Source organism: Pongo abelii, chromosome 1, assembly GCF_028885655.2.
Source record: "Pongo abelii isolate AG06213 chromosome 1, NHGRI_mPonAbe1-v2.0_pri, whole genome shotgun sequence".
NCBI lineage: Eukaryota > Metazoa > Chordata > Mammalia > Primates > Hominidae > Pongo > Pongo abelii.
Genome location: NC_071985.2, coordinates 42,573,635 through 42,600,179, shown reverse-complemented (window position 1 = coordinate 42,600,179; position 26,545 = coordinate 42,573,635). Strand labels below are relative to the sequence as shown.

At 49.0% G+C, this 26,545-nt stretch overlaps 1 protein-coding gene across 2 annotated transcripts; it reads right to left on the bottom strand.

The window, feature by feature from the left end:
* Positions 1-7,759: 7,759 nt before the first annotated feature.
* PIGR (polymeric immunoglobulin receptor) lies at positions 7,760-25,702 on the bottom strand. Of its 2 annotated transcripts, NM_001131626.1 has the most exon segments (12): positions 7,760-9,664; positions 10,752-10,810; positions 10,926-11,057; positions 11,712-11,833; positions 12,234-12,414; positions 13,664-13,990; positions 14,734-15,066; positions 16,313-16,969; positions 18,352-18,696; positions 19,726-19,821; positions 22,027-22,194; positions 25,572-25,702. In NM_001131626.1, coding segments are annotated over 10 exon segments (2,295 nt in total). In that variant the 5' UTR covers positions 19,769-19,821; positions 22,027-22,194; positions 25,572-25,702; the 3' UTR covers positions 7,760-9,568.
* Positions 25,703-26,545: the final 843 nt, after the last annotated feature.

The window sequence follows — 26,545 nt, the reverse complement described above, 5'->3', positions numbered from 1 at the left end:
AATGACAACCTCCCTTGTTTGCTAACTATTCTTAGGCTAAAAAGAGAGTGCTGACAAACCACAGCGGAAGTCAGGAGCTGAGAAAACATGTTGTGTGGAGTAAGAAAGGGTCACCCTGTTCAAAAGGCATCTAAGAAGTTCCTCCAGACTATTAGCAGTGACCAGGCCTGATATTCCTTTGTCTTGGTGCTTTTTCTTAGCAGGGCCTCCCGTGCTTTATGTATACTCATTGGCTTCCGTGCTGGGGTCATTTGCTTTCATTCTGCCTTCAGGGTAAAAGAGCCTTATTACCAATTTTCCCCACCTGAGAAAGGCTGTATGGGCAGATGCTTGGGCCTGAAGTCAGAAGATGCTGACTGTGGTCCTTACCAGTCACCAGTTAACTCATCTTTACAAATGTTTTTGAGCACCTACTATGTGGGGATACTAACTATGGACTTTGAGCAATCCATTACTTTTCTCTGAGCCTGAATTTCTTCATCTAGGAAATAAAGGAAGCTGGGACTAGATGATCCCTGGCATTCCCTCCTGCAGAACACGGTTCCTGGGGACTTCACCATAGCTCCTCAGCACCTCAGCCAACCTTCACCCTTAATCTCCCCAAAGTGTCCCCACAAGGTGCTGCCCTGTGGCAAGGGCCCAGGCCTCTGTCCAGTGACCACCAAGGCAATTCCAGAACTGGGGTGTGACAGGTCATGCAGCCACTTTGCCTGAAGTTACAGCACCCTGGTAGAGCTCTCCTTCAGGACCCCAAGGGCCCAAGGGTAAGGCCCATGACTGATGGAGAGAGATGCTGAGGCCACAGGGCATCTTGGGAAGAGTTTTGGATGCAAGTCAGAAGACTTCAGGTCTTGTCCTGGCTTGGCACTTTCTAGCTTTGGGCAAATTTCCCTGGGCCTCGGTTTTTTCCTTGATAAAGTAGGGATTGCCTACTCTGCCCACCTCACATGGCTTTTCTGAGGCCCAGCAGAACTCACAGGCATGGAAGTGCTTTAAGAAGCCTTCACTGTGAGCTGCGCAAGGGTATTACTTATGTGGGGATTCTCAGGGCTGTGTTCCTGGAAGTTTCATCCCTAGAGGTCAGTTCTCAGGGCCCCAACCCCAGGTGCAAGGACCTCTTGTGCCCCTGGAGGATCCGGGCTATACTCACACTGTTTCTGGGGGGATGTGACTGACAGAGCCGGGCTCCACAGTGGTTGTGTCAGCCACTCCCTGCTCGCCCCCACACGGCAGATTTGTCACATGTTCTCTAAAACAACAACATCCGCGGTGGAAGTTGAATGTGAGGCTCAGAGCAGGTGCAGAGGAAGTGTGTGTGGGGGTGGGCAGCCTGCCCTGCCCCATCCCTATCTGAATCTCCCCTGGCCCGGAGCAACTGTGGTTGTGATGTCCTCCAGCCCTGAAATGGGCCAAGATGGCAGAGGGCAGCCTCGGGCCTCTCCTTAGTGCCAGAGCTCCCAGCTGGGATTAGCCCCACCCTTCCCTACTTAGCGGGCTCTTCCCAATGCCCCAGAGCTGTCACACAGCTGGGCTCCACCATGTGCTGGGCTTGAGGCCTGGGGCTGTCTTGGAGAGACAGAGAAGGAGAATATGAGTGAATGAACGTGATGTGTGTGGGGGTAAGAGTGTGTGAGTATGAATATATGTATGAATGAATGTGTGAGTGTATGATGTGTGTTGTATGACTCTGATGTTTGAGCGTGTGAAGTATGTGTGGTGTGTGACTGAGGTGTGGTGTGTAAGGGTGCAACGTATATTGTGTGATACATGTGTGTGGTGTGTGTGTGGTGTGTGGCTACAGTGTGAGTGTGTGTAGTGAGTGTGAACATGTAGTGTGTGGCTATGAGAGTGTGAGTGTGTTATGTGTAGTGTGTCTGTGTGAATGCATGATGTGTGGCTATGAGTGTGTATGTGCTGTGTAGTATGTGTGTGAATGTAGGATGTGTGGCTGTGTGTGATGTGTGTAGTGTGTGTGTGAATGTGTGGTGTGTGGCTGTGAGTGTGTGAGTGTGCCCTGTGCATGGTATGTGAGTGTGTGAATGTGTGGTGTGTGGCTGAGTGTGTGCTGTGTGTAGTGTGTGTGAATGTGTGGTGTGTGGCTATGAGTGTGCTGTGTGGAGTGTGTGAGTGTGACTGCGTGGTGTGTGGCTATGAACGTGTGAGTGTGTACTATGTGGAGTGTGTGAGTGTATGAATGTGATACATCAACAAAAACTTGGATTTTAGAATATTCATGTCCCCGTATCTAGGACAAAAGTTTTTGGCTCTAGTGTGGCTGGGCTATGAATGTGAGTGTGTGCTGTGTGTAGTGTGTGAGTGTGAATGTGTGGTATGTGGCTATGAGTGTGTGTGAGTGTGTGGTATGTGGCTATGAGTGTGTGAGTGTGTGGTATGCGGCTATGAGTGTGTGAGTGTGAGTGTGCGGTGTGTGGCTATGAGTACATGAGTGTGCTGTGTGTAGTGTGTGAGTGTGAATGTGGTGTGTGCCTATGAATATGTGTTTGTGCTGTGTGTAGTGTATGATTGTGAATGTAGCGTGTGGCTATGAGTATGTGAGTGTGTGCGTGTGGACTGTGTGAGTGTGTGAATGTGATATATCAGCAAAAACTTGAATTTTAAAATACTAATGTCCTTGTATTTAGGACAAACATTTTTGGCTCTAGTGTGGCTATGAGTACGAGTGTGCGCTGTGTGTCGTATGTAAGTGTGAATGTGTGGTGTGTGACTGAGTGTGTGAGTGTGTGCCGTTTGGCATGTGTGAGTGTGTGAACGTGATATATCAGCAAAACTTGGATTTTAAAATACTAATGTCCCTGTATTCAGTACAAATATTTTTGGCTCTAGTGTGGCTGTATGAGTGTGCACTGTGTGTCATATGTAAGTGTAAATGTGTGGTGTGTGGTTATAAGTGTGTGAGTGTGAATGTGTGGTGTGTGGCTATGAGTGTGTGTGAATGTGTGGTGTGTGGCTGAGTGTGTGTGTGCTCTGTGGAGTGTGTGGTGTGTGGCTAGGTGTGTGTGCTCTGTGTTGTGTGTGTGGTACGTGGTTATGAGTGTGTGTGTCAGTGTGTGGTGTGTGGCTATAAGTGTGTGTGTGTGCTCTGTCTAGTGTGTGAGTGTGTGATGTGTGGTTATGTGTGTGTGAGTGTGTGTGGTGTGTGTTCAGGAGCGTGCATGTGCTCTGTGTAGTGTGTGTGTGGTGTCTGGTTGAGTGTGTGTGTGGTGTCTGGTTGAGTGTGTGTGTGTGTGGCTATGAGTGTATGTGTGTGCTCTGTGGAGTGTGTGTGTGGTGTGTGGCTATGAGTGTGTGTGCTCTGTCTAGTCTGTGTGTGGTGTGTGATTATGTGTGTGCATTGTGTGTGTGGTGTGTGTCCATGAGTGTGTGTGTGCTCTGTGGAGTGAGTGAATGTGTGGTGTGTGGCTATGTGTGTAAATGTGTGGTGTGTGGCTATGAGTGTGTGTGTACTGTGTTGTATGTGGTATGTAGTTATGAGTGTGTGTCAGTGCGTGGTGTGTGGCTATGAGTGTGTGTGCACGCTCTATGCTCTGTCTAATGTGTGTCTGGTTATGAGTGTGTGAGTGTGTGGTGTGTGGTTATGAGTGTGTGTGTGCTCTGTCTAGTGTGTGTGTATGGTGTGTGGTTATGTGTGTGTGATTGTGTGTGTGGTGTGTGTCCATGAGTGTGTGTGTGCTCTGTAGAGTGTGTGAGTGTGTGGTGTGTGGGTATGAGTGTGTGTGTGCACTGTGGAGTGTGTGAGTGTGTGGTGTGTGGCTATGAGTGTGTGTGTGCTCTGTCTAGTGTGTGTGGTGTGTGGTTATGTGTGTGTGTGTGGTGTGCGTCCATGAGTGTGTGTGTGCTCTGTGGAGTGTGTGTGTGGTGTCTGGCTATGTGTGTGTGTGGTGTACATCCATGAGAGTGTGTGTGCTCTGTGGAGTGTGTGAGTGTGTGGTGTGTGGTTATGAGTGTGTGGTGTGTGGTTATGAGTGTGTGTGTGTGGTGTGTGGCTCTGTGTGTGCTCTGTGGAGTGTGAGTGTGTGTGTATGTCTGTGAAGATCAGGGTTTGGCTGTGCTGAGGCTGGGGCCTGCCGGGCAGGGCGGAAGGTGTGTGGGATGGGAGTGGGTAGGAGAGCTTTTTGCATCATGTGTGGCCCAAGTGAAACCCTGAAAACATCCCATTAGGTTACAAGACTAAGAGTTAGGGGTGTGAGGACGGCTGGGCAGGAGGCGAATGTTTGGAGTTTGAGGGGATCAAAACCCCCAGAACTGGGCTTGTTCTATCTACCTTCAGCTGTTGCCCCTGGGTCATGGGGGTTGGGGCCCAAGGGAAGACTGACCGCTGGTGAAATTGTGACGTTTACAATTCTTACATCCTTATTTTCTTCTCTCTTTTTTTCTCGTCTAAGCTCGATTTCTCCTTTCTGACTCACAGGGCTACCATCGTGCCCTGGCACTCCTACTCCCAGGGGAGTGTCTGCCAGGCTGGAGCACACCATGGGGCAAGGGAGCCAATGGCCCAACACCCTCTAGGGGCCAGAAGGGGTGAACCTGATGGAAAACATTCACAGCCCCCTGACAGTGGGTGGAGGGAATAAATAATGCCAGATACAATGGAAAGTGTAAGTCCTTGAGGTGTGTTCATTCACTCTGTATGATGACCTTTTAGCTTAGGCTCTGCCATCCTCCCTATGTTACAGATGGGCTATGAAGAACGTTTCTTGTAAGGCTGTTGTGAGGATCACATGAGGCAAGTGTTACAAGGGACTCAGCACACAGCCTGCGATGTGGTCAGAGTGCAGTGGAGATGAGCCACTGCCACTGGGTGGAGGTTGTTGTCATGGGTTCTGCTTGGTTATTGCTTTTCTCTGCTTTGACCTCTGCATGGCCAGGTTACAAGGGCCATTTTCTGGGCCTTCCCAAACTGAGGGCCTCCATCCTCAGGTGGTCCTCTCCATGACCCAACGCTGTTCTCTGCAATGACAGACCACAAGAATCTCCTTGTCTGGTGGACTCACCAAGAACAAGCCCCCACCCCAGGTAGAGGTACCTGACTCAGGGACCCTGTTGTCCCGTCCTTCCAAGCACTGCAGGACCCCAGGCTTGCCTGTCCCAGAGCGAGCCACTCCACAGCAGTAGGGCCTTGGAGCATTTACCTTTACAACAATAAGCCCATTTGTGACTTTTTTTTTTTTGACAGAGTATCACTTTGTCCCCAGGCTGGAGTGCAGTGGCACAATCTCGGCTCACTGCAACCTCTGCCTCCCGGGTTCAGGTGATTCTCGTGCCTCAGCCTCCCAAGTAGCTGGGATTACAGGTGCCCACCACCACGCCCAGCTAATTTTTGTATTTTTAGTAGAGACGGGGTTTCACCATGTTGGCCAGGATGGTCTCGATCTCCTGACCTTGTGATCTGCCCGCCTCGGCTTCCCAAAGTGCTGGGATTACAGGTGTGAGCCACCGCACCCAGCCATGTGACTTTTTTAAAGATAATAAATGGTAGGATTTTGGTGACTAAGATTTCTTTCCTGACTATGACCATGTTCCTATTGGAGTTCTGAGGTTAAAACTCCAAATATGCAGGACTTTTGGATCAACTTCAATGTGACATAACAGCAACAACCTGGATTTTAGGATATTCATGTCCCTGTATCTAGGACAAAGATTTTTGGCTCTAGGGAGAGTGGCTTGGCTGCCCTTTTAAGAATCAACCTTGGAAGAGACACTCCAGAGCTGCTTGGCTCCTATACCGATGATCCTCTCTCCATGCCTGCCTTGCTCCACAGCCTGCTGGGACCTTTGGTCTCAGTCTCACAGCTTGCCTCTCAGCGTGTCCACTGTCCACTTAGACATGTAGCCTTTTTGAGATGATCTCTTATTTTTGTTGCACAGACTCCTTAGTAGAGATAATTATTTTAGGAAAGCTGGGAGGGATGGGGTGGGAAACTCTACTTGTTTCTCTGCCTGAGGGAGCGGTTTCATAGACCATAGCACAGTCAGTTCCTCTTGCTGCTGTTTAATGTTCTTAGGAGAGATGTTCTGTCTTGAGTTTTGGAAAAATCTAAATCAGAGATCTATTTTTTAGTTTTACAAAACAAAATCAATTGCTATAAACAAGTTCCTGGCTGGGTGCAGTGGCTCACGCCTGTCGTCCCCATGCTTTGGGAGGCAGAGGCAGAAGGATTGCTTGAGGCCAGGAGTTCCAGGCCAGCCTGGGCAACAAACAAGACCCTGTCTCTACAAAAAAAAAAAAAAATCCTAACCACTGTTAGGCCTTAATAATGCCCAGCAGTGGTTGAGCATTAATAATAGTTGGGCCTTCATAATAGTCCTGTTGGGCCTTAATAATAGTCCTGTCTTTACATATTGGACTTTAAAAAGAATAAACATTAAGATAATTCAAGAACTTGGGGAAGATTTCCTTGTCATCAAATGTTTAAACAGTTCCTTGAATGCTTGTGGCCACAGCATTCAAACCATTGCTAATTGGTTTATCATCATCAATCGTGCAGTTTATTGTCACTCCCCTGTACTAAGCTGAATCATATCCTCTCCAAACTCATGTCCACCGGAATCTATGAACCAGCTTCCTTATTTAAAAGGGTTTCTCGTGCTACACGAGGAGCAGATGGACTTTGGGCCTTACTGACAATATCATTTAGGAATAATATAAGATTGCTTTTGGCTTTAGTGACATTTCTTGACCTTTACTTCAAAGGGCTGGGATAGGCTACACAAGCTCAGGACTGGCTCGCTGGTTATTGCAATGCATACAGAAGTTGCATCTTAATCCTCTACCATAAACATGGCCCTTTGGTGAGTCAGAGAACAGCTTCCTGGAAGGGTAAGACAGTGGTAGGTTCTGACACAGCTGTCATTTTGATCTTCCTGGAGTGATTTGCTGTCATTCCAGAAGGTATGCATACCCATCACAGAAGAGAGAAAAAAACATTTCTGATGCCCCCCTCTTCTGGCTAGATAGAAGCCCAAGGCTCTGACCCAGGTCAGGGCGTGGGAACTGAGACTGAGTACTGCAGTTAGTGGGGCTGGAGGGGACACCAAAGGAGGCCTGAAGTCTGAGTCCCAGGAAAAGTTAGGCTTTGGAAGCTTATAGCATCCACAGCATTATGTTTAAGGCCTGGGTGGAAGCAAAGGTTCACATCAGGCAGGATGGCCGACTGGGGAGAACTCTCTTGCAGAGAGAACTATCCACACACAAAAGCCCTGTGGAAGAGTCTAGGGGTGTGATGGGGGGCTAGCTGCCAACAGACAGCTTGGGCAGCCCTTATAGGATATGACATGGTTTAGCACCAGAACCTAGGAATGATCTTAACAGACAAGGGGGTCCCAGGATGCCTAAAATTGGGACCAAAGCAAAAGGCAGCCAGATGCAGTGGCTCACGTCTGTGATCCCAGTACTTTGGGAGGCAGAGGTGGGAGGATCAATTGAGCCCAGGAATTCAACACCCACATAAGCAACATGGCGAAATTCTGTCTCTACAAAAAAATACAAAGTTAGCCAGTGTGGTGGCAGATGCCTGTAGTCCCAGCTACTCTGGAGGCTGAGGTGGGAGGATCACTTGAAACCAGGAGGTCGAGGCTGCAGTGAGCCATGATTGCACCACTGTATTCCAGCCTGGGCAACAGAGTGCCCTGTCTTTAAAAAAAAAAAAAAAAAGAAAAAGGAAAAGAAAAAGAAAAGACAAGCTCTGAAGGGGCTGTCTGGGAGACGGAACGTATTGGGTACAAATATGGTGTGAGCCTCTTTGGTGGCAATCACAGTCTTTAATTATTAATTGTCATATTTCTGATTTGTTAGCAAATGCCAGCTTGTAGGCTGGTTGAAGTACAGAACTCAGAGGAAAAAAGAAATTAAATTTTAGCTTTCTGGAGAGCAGCCCTTCTCTGGCACCATCAAACACTTCTTTGTTTCCCTTCAACTTGGAACTCTTCAAACATCAGGGGTTGTGAGGGTTTGGCCATTCTTTTATCTTAGGTACATGTGAGTGACAGAAATGGGGCCTGGGAAAGATCTCTCTCCTTTACATTTTCTCTTCTCCCTCCTCCTCCTTATTCTAAAACTGTGCCTCCAACAGAGGGGCAGGGGCTCTTGTAGAGAGATCCCTGGCCCAGGACAGGAGATGCCAAATCTGGTTTATCTCACTGGCGGCCTTTGAGAAAAACACTTCAGGGCCAGGCTCAGTGGCTCATGCCTATAATCCCAGCACTTTGAGAGGCTGAGGCGGGTGGATCACTTGAGGCCAGGAGTTCAAGACCAGTCCGGTCAACATGGAGAAACCCTGTCTCTACAAAAAAAAAATACAAAAATACAAAAAAATTAGCCAGACGTGGTAGCCCATGTCTGTATTCCCAGCTACTTGAAAGGCTGAGGCACGAGAATCGCTTGAACCTGGAAGGCGGAGGTTTCAGTAAGCCGAGATTGTGTCACTGCATTCCAGTCTGGGTGACACAGTGAGACTTTGTCTCAAAAAAAAAAAGAAAAGAAAAAAAGAGGCCAGGCACTGTGGCTCACGCCTGTAATCCCAGCACTTTGGGAGGCCGAGGTGGGCAGATCACGAGGTCAGGAGATCGAGACCATCCTGGCTAACAAGGTGAAACCCTGTCTCTACTAAAAATACAAAAAATTAGCCAGGTGTGGTGGCAGGCGCCTGTAGTCCCAGCTACTTGGGAGGCTGAGGCAGGAGAATGGTGTCAATCTGGGAAGCAGAGGTTGCAGTGAGCCGAGATCGCGCCACTGCACTCCAGCCTGGGCGACAATGCGAGACTCCATTTCAAAAAAAAAAAAAAAGAAAAAAAAAGAAAAAGAAAAATGCTTCACTCTTCCAAACCTCAATTTTCTCATGTGTAAAATGGTAAGAATGTGGGTTTATAATTACCTGTGTGTATGCTCATCATACATGACCCCTAACGCCTTAGAACTCAAGACATTTTATGACCTCTCCCAATAGGGGCAGAGGTGAGCACACCTGGCGAAAAGTTAAGACTCAGTGAGTGTAAATACGCCAAGAAGAGCTGTGGCTTCTTTCACTGGTGTCCTCAGAAAGGCTGTGAGCAGTGTTGGTGGCATACCTGTCACAGCATCTAGCAGAGCACCTGAATTCTAGTATGTATTCAAATACATCTTTTGATGGAAGGAAAGAAGAGAGGAAGGACGGGAGGGAGGGATGGAGTGGAGGAAAAATTCTGTTGACATCCCATGATAAGGGTGCAGAGGGGCGCTACACGTCTCTCCTTTCTGCAATCAGCTCTCCCACCCTGGTCCCTCTTCCTTCAAGGGACCCATGAGGACCTCTATTCTTCTCCGTACCTGAGGTTCTCTCAACAGAAAGAAGTTGCAAGTGGGACCTCCTCGCGCCACCCTCATCCCCAGTAGGAATAATTAGGCCAGGCTTCGATATCACTGAGGAGGGGACCAGCACGCCTCTGAGGACAGTAGGAAAAACCTAGGCAGGTGTTAGAGCAGGGAGTGGGGTCCCCAGGAGCTGAGGGCCCCAGGATCGACATGATTCTGAAGGTGATTGTCATGGGTGCAGGGAGCAGGTGGCAACACCGTCTAGGCTTCCTGGGGGCTATCCTGGGCCTCGGCGGCCACGGTGCTGGACTGGAGCAGGAAGTCTTTGTAGGCCATCTCAGCTTCCTCCTTGGATGACTAAGGGGCAAGAGGAGAGGTGTCAGTGTTGGGGGCACTGGCTTAATGGGTGGAGTCAGGGGAGGGGAGGTGCTTAATGTCCTGAATTCATGATCTTGGTCCAAGCAACACAAGCCTGTGGGGCCCACTGTTCTCATCCCAGCCCCCATGCTCACCAAGAAGGACGCATTTTGAGAAATGGAAAGTTGCAGCCTCTAAAAATATCTCTGTCTGTCTCACTACCTCCTTCTGACACATGGAGCGGAACCGCCTCTGTTGCTCGGGCCTGTCCCCGGAAGCTGCCCACACAGTCCACGGGCAAGGTGGCCTAGGCTGGGGTCAACCACAGTGGTGTGTGTTTTTCTTTCTCTACCAGCCCAGAGAGGTAGCTTTTTGGCACCACAAAGTTAAAGGGGAAGGCTGCCCCAGGAATAACTCGTTCTAACTTTGCTAAATGCCAGAGATATTTCAAGAAAAAGTAGATATGATGAAAACAACAACAGCAACAACAACAAAAACTATCACCTCGGGATTAAAGGCATGAGATGTTATTTTTCTGGGTCCCCTGAGTCCTAGGGAAGATTGAGGGGATGGTATATGGCACCCAAAGGCAGGAGTTGCCTCTGGTGGGGCTTCAAGAGAAGTGATCAAGGTCTTCTAGCCTCAAACTGCCCACCGCAAGCAAATGTCTCCTAGGCCCAGGCAAAAAGCTGGTCCTGAGCAAACCCTCAAGGGAGGATGGGTGGCCTGAGGTCCTTGGGTCCCCCAACCCAGAAGGAGCATCCATTTAATCACCAGCATTTGGCATTGTAGCTTCCCATCTTTTATGCACCTGCTCTCCTCATCTCCCGGCCTGCCTCTCTCCTGCAGTTTTACAGCCTAATCATATAACTCAGCTCCTTCCTGGGCCTTATCCACATCAGCATCCCACAACCAGTAAGATATAGTTCTTCCTCAAAAAGTCCTGAGGACTCCTGAGCACTATTTATACCATCCTCCCTATTCTGGGATCGGCCCCCATGTTGAGGTAGTTCTTCCTGAAGTCTAACTGCAGCCCCTCATGCTGCATTTCCTTGTCACATAGTGGGGCTTCCTTCTTCCTCCTCACCCTTTTTGCCTTCTTGGGTTCTCTGGTCTCTGTGGTGCTCTCAGTGGTGGCAACAAACTCTGTGTGAAGAAAGAGGGTAGGTTAGCCCTTACTAGCCTCCTTTTCCCAACCCAGATGTGGGACCAATTCTTACTCTCCCCAGGGGCTAAGCATTCCCTTGAGTGAGGGTCATACCATCTTTTCCTCCAAGGGATGTCTCCTGAGTGATCGAAGAGGCTCCCATGTTGTCATTGGCTCCAAATTCCCTGGAGTTCTCAAAGTCTGACATGCTAATGTCTGTCCTGTAGCTTCTGATTGAAACTCGGTCTGTCAGGGAGGAAGAGGAGTTGGTGTAGGGACAGGGGCTGGGACCTAGAAGGCCAGGCTGGGCTGCTTCTCTCTGGGCGGATCCACCGTAGCCCTGCAGGACAGCTGAGGTGGTGCAGCTCTGACTATGACCCAGGGGGATGGAAATGATCTGAGTCTCCTCCCTAGTCCCTTTTCCTGGGTAATCAGGACTTGGTAATCCCTGATCTTTGTTTGTCACTCTGGGACCTTTCAATGCACAGCATCTTCTTTGGTCCTCACATCAGCGTGAGGTCATGATTATCATCCTTGACTTGAGCCATGAGGAAACTGAGGCATGGCATAAGGATGGCCCAACGTCACACGGCTTATTAGTTATTCAATTAGTCCAAGCCCAGGATCTTCTGAAACCCAATCTCCTCTTCCTGGCAGCCCTGCTTCTGAACCTAGATCCTGGGTAATTGGAGATGATTTTCCAGAGTTAGTATTTGGACAGCAGCTTTGAATTTCAGTTTCGAGTATGTGTGGGTTTATCTTTCCCCATCCTGCTTTCTCGGGATCCTTTGTTTTAGCCCATGAAAAAGAAGAGACACAGCAGCTTCCTCTATGGGTGGATGATTCAGGACTGAGGGCTCAGGTTGGAGGTGGGAGGCAGGGAGTATCCCAGGGACTCACCGACATTCTTCCTGTGCCGGGCTCTGGCCACCCCCACAGCCACGGCTCCCACTGCCAGCACCAGGCCCAGGGGCACCAGGGTGGAGACCAGCGCTCTGGAGCTCCCACCTTGTTCCTCAGAGCTGGAAGAAGGCTTAAGTTAGTTCATCCCTGGAAGCGAGATCTGGGGGCCTGAGGATGTGCTGGCAAAGTTGGCTCGGTACTTTTTCCTCCCAGGTTTATCCACCCCATCCTACTGATGCAGCTCCCTAGCTCTGTTCTTCTAAGAAGCCTTCCCAGACTGGCAAAGGCACGCACTGGGCCTTGTTGCGTCCCAGGCCTGGAAGATTGAACTGAAGTTACCCCAGCCATGGGAGAAGGGCAGAGGGTACCACGGGACCCTCCCACATATAAGCAGAGGTAGTAAGGGCTGCCCCAGTGCTCAAGAGACAAACGGGCTTTCCTCCTTGGACCTGGTGGCCCAGCCTCAGGTGCTCGGCTCTGGGGTGTTCTCCGAGTGGGGAGCCTTGAATCCTTCCTCACCTGCCGGAATCCACAGATGCTCTGCTCCCACCGGCTTGATTTCCTGTATCTGCCACCGCCTTTTCCTCTGCAAAAAGCCTGGGATCCTGAATGGCTTTGTTCTCAATCTCCCGAACACCAGAGTCTAGCACCTTCTCATCAGGAGCAGCATCTGCCTTCGCTAGGCTGACATCGCGGGACCCTGCAGCAGGGAAGAGTGGGCCTGGGTTGTGGTTTTTCTCTATGCTCTTACTCCTCAAGGCGAAGGAGTCTGGGGAACCTTCATGAGGAATCACAGGGTCAGGGTTCGATCTCAAGGCTGTTGGCGTAGGACCCAGGATGACATTAGAAACAGCTGTGCTGGCCTTCTTCAGCTGTCACAGATGATCTCTGCCCCATTACTACCAAAAGTATGGTGGAGACCTTCAAGGCTTCCTGTAGTAGATCAGCTGTGCATAAAGGCTGACCCATCACTTATGCCCGGGAGATTTTCAAGGCTCTGAGATGCTGCCCCAGGCTTCCTGACTGCCCAGCTGGGTATGATAGTGCTGCCCCCTGGAGGTAGCCTGGTGATGGGCCCCTCAGTGAGTCCCATCGGCAGGGTCCAGACACAATAGGATTTCTTGAGGGACTACAAAATACCCTTATTAGGGCTAAAACATTTCATGTGAAATTTTAAAAGGGGACTTGAAATGCAGATTTACTAGATGTTTCCTAATTTTCTTGATCAGACCTTGTAAATGAAGGTATCTGGCTCTCTTTTGAGGGCAAGCTTTGGCAGGGGGAAGGGGGATGAACATATTGCATATGACAGTGATGTATGCATATTATTCTTCTATACAGAGAATAATATTTCCAGATATAGAAGAGACTTCAATCTAGGTTGAAGTGGCAACTATGGGACTTGTCTTTTTTTTTTGAAATGGAATCTAGCTCTGTTGCCTAGGCTAGAGTGTGGTGGCACGATCTCGGTTCACTGCAACCCCCGCCTCTTGGGTTCAAGCAATTCTCATGCCTCAGCCACCCAAATAGCTGAGATTACACCACCATGCCCAGCTAATTTTTGTATTTTTAGTAGAGACGAGTTTTCTCCATGTCGGCCAGGCTGGTGTTGAACTCCTGGCCTCAAGTGATCTGCCTACCTCGGCCTCCCAAAGTGCTGGGATTACAGGTGTGAGCCACCACATTCAGCTGGGAGTTGTCTTAATGCCCAGGTTAAACAGCAAACCCACTATTTTTACCTAGTTGGTATGTTTATTCGAGATGTCCCTTTTGAAGGGCTCAATGAGGCTATATAGGACCTAAATGTCCCCTCCCTTCCCACCCTCCACTTTCAGCCTCTTACAGCCAAACACAGGGGCCAGCACTGATTGAGAAGCTCTTAGGCAGGGGCCTTCAGGAAGTCCTGCCTCTGGGTCTGAGGGGTGCAGGCCCTGTCCTTGGAGACTCACCCGCTGCCTTCCTCTCTTCAACTGCCACATAGACGGCTGCAGTCTCTCCATAGAAGTGGCCCTGCTTCACTCCACACCAGTACCAGCCCTCGTCAGCCCTGGTCACCGGGTTCAGGGTCAGGGAGACAAGCCGGCTGTTCTCGTCACAGTTCACGGAGGCCTTGCTGGGGCCTTTGTCTTGGCTGGGCAGGGCCTGGCAGCCCGTGTTATTCCACTTGCACCAGTATTTCTCGTACGAGGAGAATTTGCACGGGAAGTGGCAGGGGACCTTGAGAGTCTGTCCCAGCACAGCCGTGACATTCCCTGGTACTTTGAGGTTTGGTTCTCCTGAAGGAGGGAGGGAGGTAGAAATAAACACAGAAGTTGGTACTTGGAGATGCTGCAGGGAAATGACTCTGGTGGGAACTTTTGTCCACATGTCATATATATACATATATATACTTTTTGTTTTGGTTTTTGTTTTTGAGACAGGGTCTCTGTCACCCAGGCTGGAGGGTAGTGGTGCAATCATAGCTCACTGCAGCCTCCATCTCCTGGGCTCAAGCAATCTTCCTGTCTTGGCTTCCCAAGGTGCTGGGATTATAGGCATGCACCACCATGCTCAGTCTACATTTCCTCTTTGGATAGCATTAGAAATAAGTATGTTATTCTGACTACATAAGAAATGTAATTGTGTGCCTAGGTAATAATTATTATTGATGAGCACCATGATCAATCCAGAGTCTACCATAGACCATAGATCTTCGCACATGGACTTCAGTTTGCTTTCCTCACTCTTCCTTCTCTTCTAGACTCAATACAAAGAGGTATCTGCAATCCTTGACTTCAGCTGATGCCTGCACACTGCGAAAGAAGCCCATTTTCTTGGTAGTAGGAGGTACCACGTATGGTAATTCAGAGTGTAAGGTGTGTGTTATAGGCATGAAAATGTGACCTCTGGATAGGTGGGCTCCCTCCTGAGGTCTGGCCCATCAGGGTGGAGGCAGGTGAAAAAGGAGGAAGAGTGGTTGGGGATGCTGCTGCTGGCTGGAGAGGTCTTAGAGCTTTCTCCCTCCCTGTTCAACTCTTACCTTCGATAATCTTGATCTCCACGGTGGTCCTCCAGCGAGTATCACCGTTGTTCAGACACCAGTAGAAGCCGGCGTCCTGGCTGGTGAGCTGGTTAAGGATGACAGTGAAGGTGCCGTTGCCTGGCTCCTCCAGCAGGGAGAGGCGGCCCTCGTACTGCTCCTTAACCTGCCCCTGGCTCTCCACCAGCAGGGAGCAGCGGCCATTCTGGGCCCCTTCCCAGAGACACCAGTACTTGATGCTTTTGCTTTCCTTAGGGTTGTAGGGGCAGAGCACGGCCACAGAGCCTCCTGCCACCCCCTTCACCACAGTGGGGCTGTGGGGAATCGTGGACTCTGGAAGCACAGACAGAGATGGGATGGGAGGATGGCCACGCAGGAAGAGACTTGCATGGCCTGAGAAGACTTCTTCCCGGGGTCTCAGCCAGGATGGGGAGTGAAGTTTACACGCATCACCTTACCCTCCTCAGAAAATGAAAAGGAACTTTCCTAATGTCACAGAGCCTGCAGCTGGAGCCACCAGGGCCAGACTCCGAGGGCATGGAGTCTCCCCATCAGCCTGGACATGTTGTTCTTTTCCCCCATCTTATTCTGAGCAGAGAATGGAAGGAGTTGAAGGAGAGAATATCAGCTCTTCTTCTTTGGCTTCTTACAAAGTCTCCCTCTGTGTAGGTTTTTGTCTATTTAGTACACTAACAAGTGTTTTCCACGAAAGTGGCCCAATGGATTATGCCCAAATCAAGAAAATATATTTAGGATGGTATGATGTAAAATATAAAGTATGTAGCAAAGGTGAGCTTAATTGCCTGGACCTCAGGCAGCTAAAGCTGAGGTCCAGAGAGAACCAGGCGACCAAAGATGCAGGGGGTCCTGGTGAAGTCCCAGAGCTGGATATGGACATGGCATGCAGGGAATATAAGCCCCTTTAAAAAAAAAAGTCACAAGCACAGATACTTGGAACTGCAAGTACTGGTTTGCTGCTTCTCACGAGGGCAACTCTATGCAGGGTGCTCTGGGGTGAGACGGAGCTGGGATTTAATTCTTTCACCATGCTGATGGCTTGCTAGAGTAGGGCTAAGTGGGCCAGATAGTGCTGAAATTCACAAATAACCCTACGAAATGTAACAGTGAAACATTTAGAGGCTGGGGCACTCCTGGGAACGCATTGAGACTAAGATAAGCCAATCCTTTTTCCATCTGAATGTGAGGGATGAGGCACCCATCTTGTTCAGGGGCCAGGGGAGGGGGCAGAGGGCCCCTGCAGAGCCTGCCACAGCCCTGAAACACAGTCTATAAGTCCTGCCTCAATCAAGAGCTTTACTCACCTCTTGCTTGTTAAGCAGGGACAGCCATCAAAAGGACTTTGATAACAGAAGAGTAATTAGGAGCTGCCACCAGGCAGAGGCTGCTTTTTCTCGCTGTCCTGTGCAGCAGCCCACGCAGCCTCCAGTTCGGGGCTGGTCATTGAGTGGATGCTGTTGGCTGATGGATGACTATTGATGCATACACTCAGAGGGAGCTGAGCTTGGCTCTCACCTGTGAGACTGCCCCACCTACTCCCTCTCCCTCTCTAGGGTCTTACCTTCATTGACGAAGAGTTGCCAGGCCTGGATGGGCGAGCCTTCCTGCAGCTGACCATCCGAGTGGGCTCCACACAGGTAGCGCCCTGCATCCTCCTTCCTCAGGCCCGTGATCACCACACTGAATGAGCCATCCTTGTCCTGGGGGTTGAGCAGGATCCTGCCCTCAAAGGCTGGGGCCCTCTTCCCCAGGGTGTTGATGACCACATCGCAGTTTTCCTCACTGCTCTCTCGGCACAGAAATTTGGCCACGTTTGCCACCTCAAGGCCCAGGGCACAGTGGAAGGTCACTGAGCCCCTCAGGTCTTCATAAACCAGCTGGGGCTCGGGCTTTAGCACTTGGAGGTCAGCATTCTTCTTATTACTATTGGAACCATACCCGGCCTGGCAGAGATACTGACCAGCATCACTGAGCCTGAGTCGGTTGATGACAACACTGAACACTAACTGGCCAGTACCCTGAACATCAAGGTGTATTCTTCCCATATAGTTGGGATTCACATAACCAGTGGAGTCGATGACCAGCACAGGGGACAGGCCTATCTGCTTATACAAAGACTTCGTCTTTGGAGCATTCTCAGTCTTGAAAGGGCAGTTGATGGTCACCGTTCTGCCCACGTCCACTGTGTAGACTTTAGTGTCATTTAGGAGCCCAGGATCTGCAGGATGAGGGGTGCAAGGTAGGGGGCGGGTAAGTTGTGATTCTACTTTCTTGCAACATAGGACTATTTGCTATTCCTAGTTAGGGTGTGGGTGGACTTGTAACCTGGAATGCCCTCCTTCCCAGAGGAACACTGTCGGAATATATCTTCCAAGGCCCAGCTTGACAGCTGTCTCCTCCATGAAACCTTTCCCAAGCTGACACTAATCTCTCCCTGCCCTGTGCTTTCTTGATGTATCTGCATCACTTATTACATCCAATCTGGTGTATGGTTAATTATGTTCTCCATGGGCTGGAAGTTCCTTGAAGGCAGGAACATGTTTTTCTCATGTTTGACCCCTCTGCTGTGACAAGCACAATGCCTCTGGGTAGTAGGTGGCCAAATTAATGTGTGCTGAAATGAACAGAATGAATGTAAATGTAGGGTGATGGATTTCAACGCATACAATAGAAGTTTCTAAAAATTACAACAGTCTAAATGTGAAATGGGCTGTCTCGGGGAGCAGTGAGTTTCTGCTAAAGTGCTTAATCAGAGGCTGCATACCCATCATCAGCATGTTCTTCTAAGTGTCCGGTTAGGGTGAACTCTAAGCCCTCTTCACCTCTAAAGATTCTGTGGTTTTGAATCTCGATCCCCACCTGAATGACCTCCTCATTTAGTCCACAGACAATAGTATGCATATTCCAAAGGAGCAAAACATGTCTTTGGGAGTCCCCCTGAATTTCTTTCCTCCATAAGACCTCTCTTTTGAGTTGCCCTTGACTATCTAAAATGGCCTCATTGTTAAACCCTTGTCAGAAAGAGCTTTTTTTTTTTCTCTTTCTCCAACTAGAATAGGCTTGTTAGCAACCCATCCTTTCAGGATCTTGGTCTTTGGTCAAGAACTAATAATCTAATTTATCCTGACAATACCAAAAGACTAAGGGTTCCCGGGTTAAAAAAAAATATATGCATTTTACAAGAAGCCTTTTGGCGGCCCAAACCTTGATGGAAAGGTGCATTAATGATAGGAATTTAAGGATCCCTGTAAATCTCTCCCTACCTTTTCTATCTCCTTAGCCTGATGTCAGATTTCCCTTTCTACCTGTAGCAAACACGAGAAAACTTGTCCTTCTGATACCCTTCTAAGCTGGGGTCTCCAGAAAGCCTAAAATGTTATAGGCCACCAAGTCCTAGAAGGGTTCACTCATCACCCCCAAGTAGGCCCTTATCTGTCTCCTTCTCCTGTTCTAACAAGTCTTTGCCTGGGGAGAGGGGCGCCTTCTGACCCCCAACCCGGCTACACATCCTTGTCAGGAAGTTTCTCCTCCAGCCCTCCATGCACCTTAGAGAATTCCCTCTAACTTTCCCCCAGAAGCCCAAGGAGCCTGGATCCTTACCCTGGCTGACCTCCAGGCTGACATCAAAGGACAGGCCTCGAATATTGATGCCCAGGCCACACTTGTAGCGCCCGGAGTCATCCCGGCTCAGCTGGGCAATGTTCACCACAAATGTGCCGTTCTCCGGGAAGTTGGTGAGGTTAGCCCTGCCTGCATAGTTGTTGGAGACGTAGCCCTCCGAGGAGATGAGGGTTATGCAGCGGCCGCTGGCTCCCTGCCGGCACCAGTACTTCCGGGTGTGCCGGTTGACAGAGGTGGGTGGGTAGTAGCACGTGATGGACACTGAGTTACCTTCCACACTATTCACCTCCTCGGGACCAAATATGGGACTCTTCGTGGAGATGGCTGTAGGTACAGAAGAGAGAGGCTTTCTGAAGCCCTTGGGAGGTAAAGCCTGTTCCAGATAATCCACTATGAGGAGATGTGGTTTTCTACCTGACACATAGGCCGTCGGTTGATAATTTATCATATATCACAGCTGGAAAATTGCTGAGATTAAATAAAGTGACTGTTTTAATCATGATTAAATTCTAATTGTAATTCATTAACGATAATCATTTCAAAGATAAGGGAATGACAAATTTATGATAACCCTTGTTTTTTATTTTATATATTTTTATTGTTTTGAGACAAAGTCTCTCTCTGTCGCCCAGGCTGGTGTGCAGTGGCACGATCTCGGCTCACTGCAACCTCTGCTTCCCAGGTTCAAACGATTCTCATGCCTCAGCCTCCCAAGTAGCTGGGACTACAGGCGCATGCTGGCTAATTTTGGTTTCTATTTAGTAGAGACAAGGTTTCTCCATGTTGGCCAGGCTGGTCTTGAACTACTGACCTCAAGCAATCCACCCGCCTCAGCCTCCCAAAGTGCTGGCATTACAGCTGTGAGCCAGCATCCAGCCATCCATTGTTTTTTCAAACAATAACACCACTTTCGTAAGGTGTTACATGTTTGCACTTGCCATGTGTTATTTCCTTATATTTCTAAAAGCACTTTGTAGATGATTTTCTTTTCTTTTTTTTTTTTCCCCCAGATAAAAATATTGAGAACCAGGAAGGATAAGTGATTTCCCTCAGATTTCACAGCGGGTCATAGAGATGCTTGGTTGAAGTTAAGGTCTTTGTTATTCTCAGAGACGGTCTTTCACAGACCCCTGGCCTTGAGATTAGGAAGTGCCATTACTGTCCCTGATTTCCAACGCTCACAGACATGGCCTTTCAGCGTCGTCTCTATATGACTCTTCCTCAAGGGAGTGCCAACTTTGAGAGGGACATCCCTGGGCATGAGTCTGATTTTAGTGTCCCCAGGGAGGTGAACCCTGGAGTCGGGCAGGCTGAAGGGGTAGAGCTTGGGGAGTTGGGACCTGAGAGACACACCTGGGAAGACCGCCAGCAGGCAGGTGAGCACGAAGAGCAGCATTGCTGGTGGGTCCTGAGCACCGCACCACTCAGGCTGACTTCTCGTGTGCAATGCTGAAAAACAATAATTACAAGGAGATGAAGCGCCCCTTGTCTTCCAAGACTAGTTGACCTTAGAGTTTCTGCGACATCTGTTTGGCTTTATATCTCCAGCAACTGACATAAATCCTGTTGAATGAATCAGTGCCTCCACCTTTTCCATAACAACTAAAAGTCTTACCATCCTTCAACACTTGTGTTTCCTTAATAGCTATAAGTAGCTTTTGTCTTCTCAACTAAGCTGCAAGCTCCTTTGGGATAGAGATATTGTGTCATTTGTTCTGTTTCCCTGCCCATGAGACACAGTCTCAGGCACACTGTAAGATCTCAGGAACGGCTTGCTGGGTGATTGGTTCCTACCAATATGTGGCCCCCATCTTTCTGTTTCAGCTGCCCTCCCTACATTCCTGGGAGGTGAAGCGGGCTGACATATTTCATGGTGTGTTCAGATGAGGAAACTGAGACCCACAGAGGAAGTGTCATGATTATTAAGGCTGTAAATGTAATGATGATGGTCCTAACCCCATTGATTGCTCCCTTATTCTGTCTTAGGCACTGTGTTGAATAATTTGTGTGTATTATCTCATACAGACTTGATATCAGCCCTATAAGGTTAGTATCCTTATCCACATTCACATGGGAGGAAATGAAGGCTTCAAGGTTAAGTACTTTCCTCAAGGGCACATGGGGTTAAGTGTGTGGGGGGTACACAGAATGGGGGTCGGGGAAGATCTGGGCCCACCTTTGTCTGACTGCAAAGCCCATGTGCTTAACCTCTCCACTACTGTATTGCACCCCAAATACAAGAGCATGCTTTTACCTTATGCTTATTTGTGTTATCTGTAGAGACCCTGTTGCTTATGAAAGCACTATCATTTACATTATTTCATCTGAGCTTTATATGTTCCCTTGAAATAAGACAGACGGGTATAATCACAACCATTTTATGGATAAAACATTGAGATCTTGAGATGCTGAATGATAGGCTTACGTTTCCCAGCAACTTGGTTATGGAATTGGAGTTAAAAACTTAGGTGTTAGGGTCTTTGTAATCCTGCCTGGTAAGGCCTGGCAGGCAAAGATGAAGAATCGAAGATCAGACCACTCAGACAGAGCAGCCGGTGTGGACTTTGTCACCACCGTGGACACAGCCCAGGGCTGAGGAGAGTTGAGGGTCCCAGGGGCCTGCCTGACAGCAGCTATCATCAAGACCCCAACTACAGCCTAGAGGAGGAGAGAGAAGTCTTCACTTTCCCAGACTTTGACAGACTTTAAACTTTGGAGTTGTCTTGACAAAGAGAGTGTTAAATGATCGTAAGTTTGGGCAGTAATGAGTGCCCATAAAGATAAGGACGCTGTAAGCAGGAGGAAGCTGGGCGTTATCTCCCAGACCTCCCTCACCACCCTGGCCCCTGCTCCTGCTCCCAGACTCCCTTCACCAGCTTGAGCCAAAGGCAATAGAGTTGTTTATCTTGGTTATTTCTTTGTTGCAGGGGAATTTCCCAGCAAGGAACCTTTTATTTCCTTGTGAATATAAAGGTATTTTGTTTCTGCAGTTCTTTGGAAGAGTAAAGGGAGGGAGTGGGAACAAATATGGATGTCAGATGGCAACGTTGAGGCTCTCTTGAGTACGGTTAATTGCCCCAGACCTTTCTTACCAGGTCAATGATTAATCCCTGGAGTGGGGCCTTGGCCAAATACCAGTAAGCTCCAACATGGAAGCAATCAGGGGACGCTAGCTGGGATGTCATCACCTGCGTGGGCACTGCAAGCTGCCACGGGAGATGCTCCCAGGTGGGAGCAGCTTTCAGGAGGCCAGGAAGTCTCAGGAACAGTTGGCACGGGCTGGCTGCAAAGTCCTGAGAGATCTACCATTTGCTACTTGTGCTGGCACAGGGTGGGTGCAGTCACAGGTGGGAGGACAAAATGCTGCCTGCTTTTAAGAACCCACACCAGCAGCAGCTGTCCTTGCTTCTTGTTCTTGTCCTCACCTCTAGATAAGCAAGCTGCCTAATATTTGTGTGAGACAGGAGTGGTCTTCCCACAAGCTGAGCTGGGGGATGCAGCCCTCCTCTGGACTTGGCCCGGGTTGCAGAGAGTCAGATGCCAGCTTCTCCAAGGTGAAGACCCTGACCTCTGTCCCAGACTTCTCATTTTGTGACATGTTTGGGTGGCTGTGCATGTTCGTGTAGAGAGGGGACATGTGTGTGCACCCATTACCCTCTGCATGGTCTCAAGCCAGGGATGAGAGCATCAGGCATGCACAGGCAGGTCGGGCAGATGGCAACATCGGCGGGATGCACACAGTCCAGGCCTAGACGGGATGATTGGCAGGAGCGGATACCCCTGTTCTCAGGAACAGGAGCTCTTCTTTGCCCAAAGCTAAAACTTGAAGCACAATTTCTCTAGTAGCAGTTGAAAGGACCCCGAGCTTTCAGAATCATTAGAGACCCCTTCCTCTCAAAACCAGAGACTTTCTTCCAAACCTGGGGGATTCAAATCTCAGGGAGACCCCCCAACCCCAGGGTGGCTGGGGTTGGATTTAAAGGATTTGCTTAAGGAAGGAAGAAAAAGAACATAATATTGGGCACCTGCTATGTGCCGAATGCTTTGCTAGGTTCTTTTCTTGTATGACTTCATCCATCAGCACAACAACCCAAGAGGTAGATGTTGTTATCCTCATGACACAGGTTGGAAATCTAAGGGTTATAGGGATTCTTGACCCCAAGACCCACAGCAGAATCCAAATTTGAGGTCACTACCCCATTATCACTCTTTAAATCAGCAGAGGGACCTGCTTTATTGGGTTATATATATATGATATTATATCATGCATGAGGGCACGTTTTCTGGTCCTTAAACTAGCAGTTGTTTTTTCACTGCTGAGGCTAGGATGTGCTAGAACATTTTCAGTTTACTAAGTTAGTATCCCAACATATGTGTAACATATGTCCCCATAATTGTGGATTGGGGCAGGAGTGTAAGCTGTGCTGAAGAATAGTTTTTCTTTTTATAAAATGTATTTAACTAGCTCCTATTCAGTTAAAGTGACTACACTTCATCTCTCATGGTGTGGAGTCCAAACCTTTGTCCATCTAATCTTAGGTTTCCCTCTTTTTCAGAGGAAGAAAGCTCCCCTGAACTTGGTATGAGAGTAGAAGTCTGCTTACTGGGCATCCTTTGAGGATAGAAAGATAGAGAGTGAGCTACTTAGGTTGGACTCATGTGGATAAGAGAGGAGACAAGCACTATGGGCTAGGCTAGAAGAACGTACACTGAGTCCTTTCCAGGTGCTTTACATGTGTTAATGTGTTTCATTTTTACAGCCACTCTAGGAGATAGGACAAAATGGGCAACCCCATTTCATGAGTGAGATAATTGAGGCACAGAGAGGTGAGACATTTGCCCAAGGTTGCACAGTTGGTAAGTGACTTAGATGGGATTCTAGATCAAGAGCATAGGCCCTTAGCCACTCTGCTGTACCTCAGAGGGTCTTCCTATTGAGAGGAAGCAGTGGAGAGAGGAAGAAGCAGGATATTCAATCTTAGCAAACTGAGAATTTGTTCAGTTCTTTCCTCTCTGCCTTTCATGGAAAAGGCAGTTCTTATAAAGAGACACCTGGGGCCGGGTGTGGTGGCTCATGCCTGTAATCCCAGCACTTTGGGAGGCTGAGGTGGGCGGATCATGAGGTCAGGAGTTCAAGACCAGCTTGGCCAACATGGTAAAACCCCATCTCTACTAAAAGTGCAAAAATTAGCTGGGTGTGGTGGCACAGGTCTGTAATGCCAGCTACTAAGGAGGCTGAGTCAGGAGAATCGCTTGAACCTGGGAGGTGGAGGTTGCAGTAAGCCAAGATCACGCCACTGCATTCCAGCCTGGGTGACAGAGCAAGATTCCATCTCAAAAAAATAAAAAATTAAAAAATGAAGAGACACCTGGACCCAGGGGTAGGTGCCAACAGAGAAATTTCTTCCTGGAAAATATTAGCTGTTATTTATTTAGCACCTGCCATATGTAGGATATGTTACATAACCATGCATATAACCAGGCATGTTGACGCCAAAGCCTCTTTCCACTCCACCATACTGTGTCGATGCCAGTGACATTGGGACTCCAGCCCCAGCCCCTCCAGAGAGAGGGCAAGACATAGATGAAGGTCTCTGCTGAGCACAATGCATAGGTATTTTTTTTTAAGTTGGATAGTTTGCTTTTTAGGTGACATCAAAATGTCCTCATGACCACATCAAAATGGCTGTACCAAAACCTCATCGTTCAAACTTACTGGTGACTTTACACCACTCACACAGACTCATGGTGTCTTGGTTTCCTCAACTAGGGAATGGCATCACAAAACCAACCCTGCCTACCTCCTCATTTTTATCAGGGGAGAATGAGATGAAGCTGTGAAAGCCCAGGGCAAGGGGGTTTACTAAACAGAAGCCTGTGTGACCCCATTTTTTATCACCTAAAGCCACGGAGGTCTAGAGGCACTAGGAGATAGGCAGAGAGAGTTGCTTTCCTAACTCCTGGCTCAGTGTTCTTTCTGCTACATTAGCACATCCAGAGGTGGGAGAAGGATGGAGAGAGAATTCCAAATCTGGCTCTGGGAAGACCTATGTCCAGGCACCAGACAGCTGCCTTCTACCTAAACTCCTGAAATTGGCATCTCCTCTCCAGATGTTAAAGGATCTATAATTCCCCTAGTGAAGGGGGAAAGTGATGGCCCAAAATAGGAGCAGTTTCAATGGCCCCAGGCACCGTGGCAATTGCACAAAGGGAACTGGGGGTCAGGGACGGAGCTTGACCAGCTGCTGCCCTTGTGCCAGATGGTCCCACTGCTGGCTTGGGCTGCTGTCAGGATGGGCAAAGGGAGGGGAAGCCCATGTCTGAGATCTGCTGGCTGCAGAACCAGGAGGAGCAGCAGGAGTTGAGCATGCTGCCTGTGGGGCTCAGCTCCACCTCACTCAGTGATCCTGTGAGGACCTCATTTTTTCTACCTCTGGGAAGGGCAGGATGATGCGATGACACACACTTATGTTTCCCATGGCAGGAATCTGCTAGAGCAAAGCGAGGTGGAATTGGAAAGGATTTCAGAGGTTCTTGGAAGCCCAGAAAAAGGAGCTGAACGTGCCTTTGCCAGAAGGCCACAAGTGGGAAACCTCAAAGACTGGAAGAGGACTTGCTAGGTGCCATACTTTATGCGCATTATCTAATTCCAGGTCTGTCTGGTGTTCAATAAATCCTTGATTAATTAAACTAAACTGAAAAATATGAAACAATTCCTATTTCATTCTAGAGGTTACAAAGCTATTTCACCTGTGTTTTCTCATTTGAACCCACATTGATCCTGAATGGTAGGTGTTATTTCTATCTTTGTTTTACAGATTAAGAGACTGAGGATCAGAGGGGTTAGGTGGCTTGCCTAAGGCCACACAGTTAATCAACTGTGAGGAGTTAGGAAATCCAGGCACAGACCAAGCTGAAAGAGTAGAACTACATATGCTGACCACAGAGGTCCCTTCCCACCTGCTGGTATTTCTCAGAAAAGGATGGGGGGCTTCCACACACGTGCATCCCTACTCATCCCACTGGGATATGCACTCTTACTCCCCAGCCACACACAGTCACACAGTCTGCCTCCTTGTCCTTCTCACCCCACCATCTAGGAGACTGGGAGTTGGGAATGGAGGGGGTTACCTGAGCTATCGTCCCGAGCCCTTTCAAGATAGCATCCCCTCTGGGGATCCCAGAGCAGTAACACTTACTTTTAGCCACTTCCTTCTCTCCCGTTGATCTGACTTCAGGGACACAGCCTGCTGGCCAGTTGGTAACCCCTACCTCTCTAGGAGCTACTGGCAGGGCACTGGACGCTGCTGCCAAAACTGAAACTCTGCTCAGTGTTTGACCCACACCTGGGCTCTTAAAGGGCCACTCTCCCACAGGCACCGTGGCCAGCCAGGGTCACGTGACTCTCACAGATCCCTTGCTTTCCTTTCATTTTGGCCTTCCTGGCTGGCTCCATTTGGTTTCCTTTGACCTTGGGGAGACTCTGTTACTTGGGAATCCTCCATCATTGCAGCTTCAGGATGAGGGACAGAAAGTCAAGTGTGAAGATGCTGTTCTGTCACTTTCTAGCTACAAGACCTTTGGCAAGTCACCTTCCTATTTCTTTTCATCTGGAAAAGAGGGATGGTAATACCAAATCTACAGGTAGAGGATATAGCCAGATATTAGCTCTAAAATACCTGGCCCAATGTTTGATTTGAAGTTGACATCATCTGATGGGGCATACAGGTGGCAGGAGTGGCTGTCGTAGTCCTTGGTCTCATATCCCCAGTTGCTCGGGAATCCCCTCCGACTCCCTAGGTTACTTAGCCTGGACAAAAATGCCCTTTATACACCTCCTGCCAAGCCCCTTTTACCAGTCCCAGAGCTCCAGGAACTGGCAGGACTGTGGCCCTTCCTATTTCACTCCCCGGAGTCATGAAAGACTCGCTGCTTCTGGGCTCCCCTGAACATGGCTGACCTCAGAGTCTTGTTAGGACCCGGGCTTGGCTCCATAGCAAAGAGGGTGCTGACCTGCTGAGCTGAAGTAGCACCTCCTTCCCTATCTCAGTTAGTCCATGCCAAGACATGACCTGGTTGGGACTCCCGGGTGTTCCCCAAATGATCGTGGCAGTCCTGTGACAAAAGTGAAGCCCACTCCCCAACACACACGTGTATGGCCCCCCCACCCCTC

Coding starts and splice junctions, on each gene's coding strand:
- PIGR (XM_024244316.2), bottom strand. CDS start 19,768: ATGCTGCTCTTCGTGCTCACCTGCCTGCTGGCGGTCTTCCCAG. Junction 11,058..11,711: donor CCGGCACAGGAAGAATGTCG/GTGAGTCCCTGG, acceptor CCTCCCTGACAG/ACCGAGTTTCAATCAGAAGC. Junction 10,811..10,925: donor ATCCCTTGGAGGAAAAGATG/GTATGACCCTCA, acceptor TTCTTCACACAG/AGTTTGTTGCCACCACTGAG.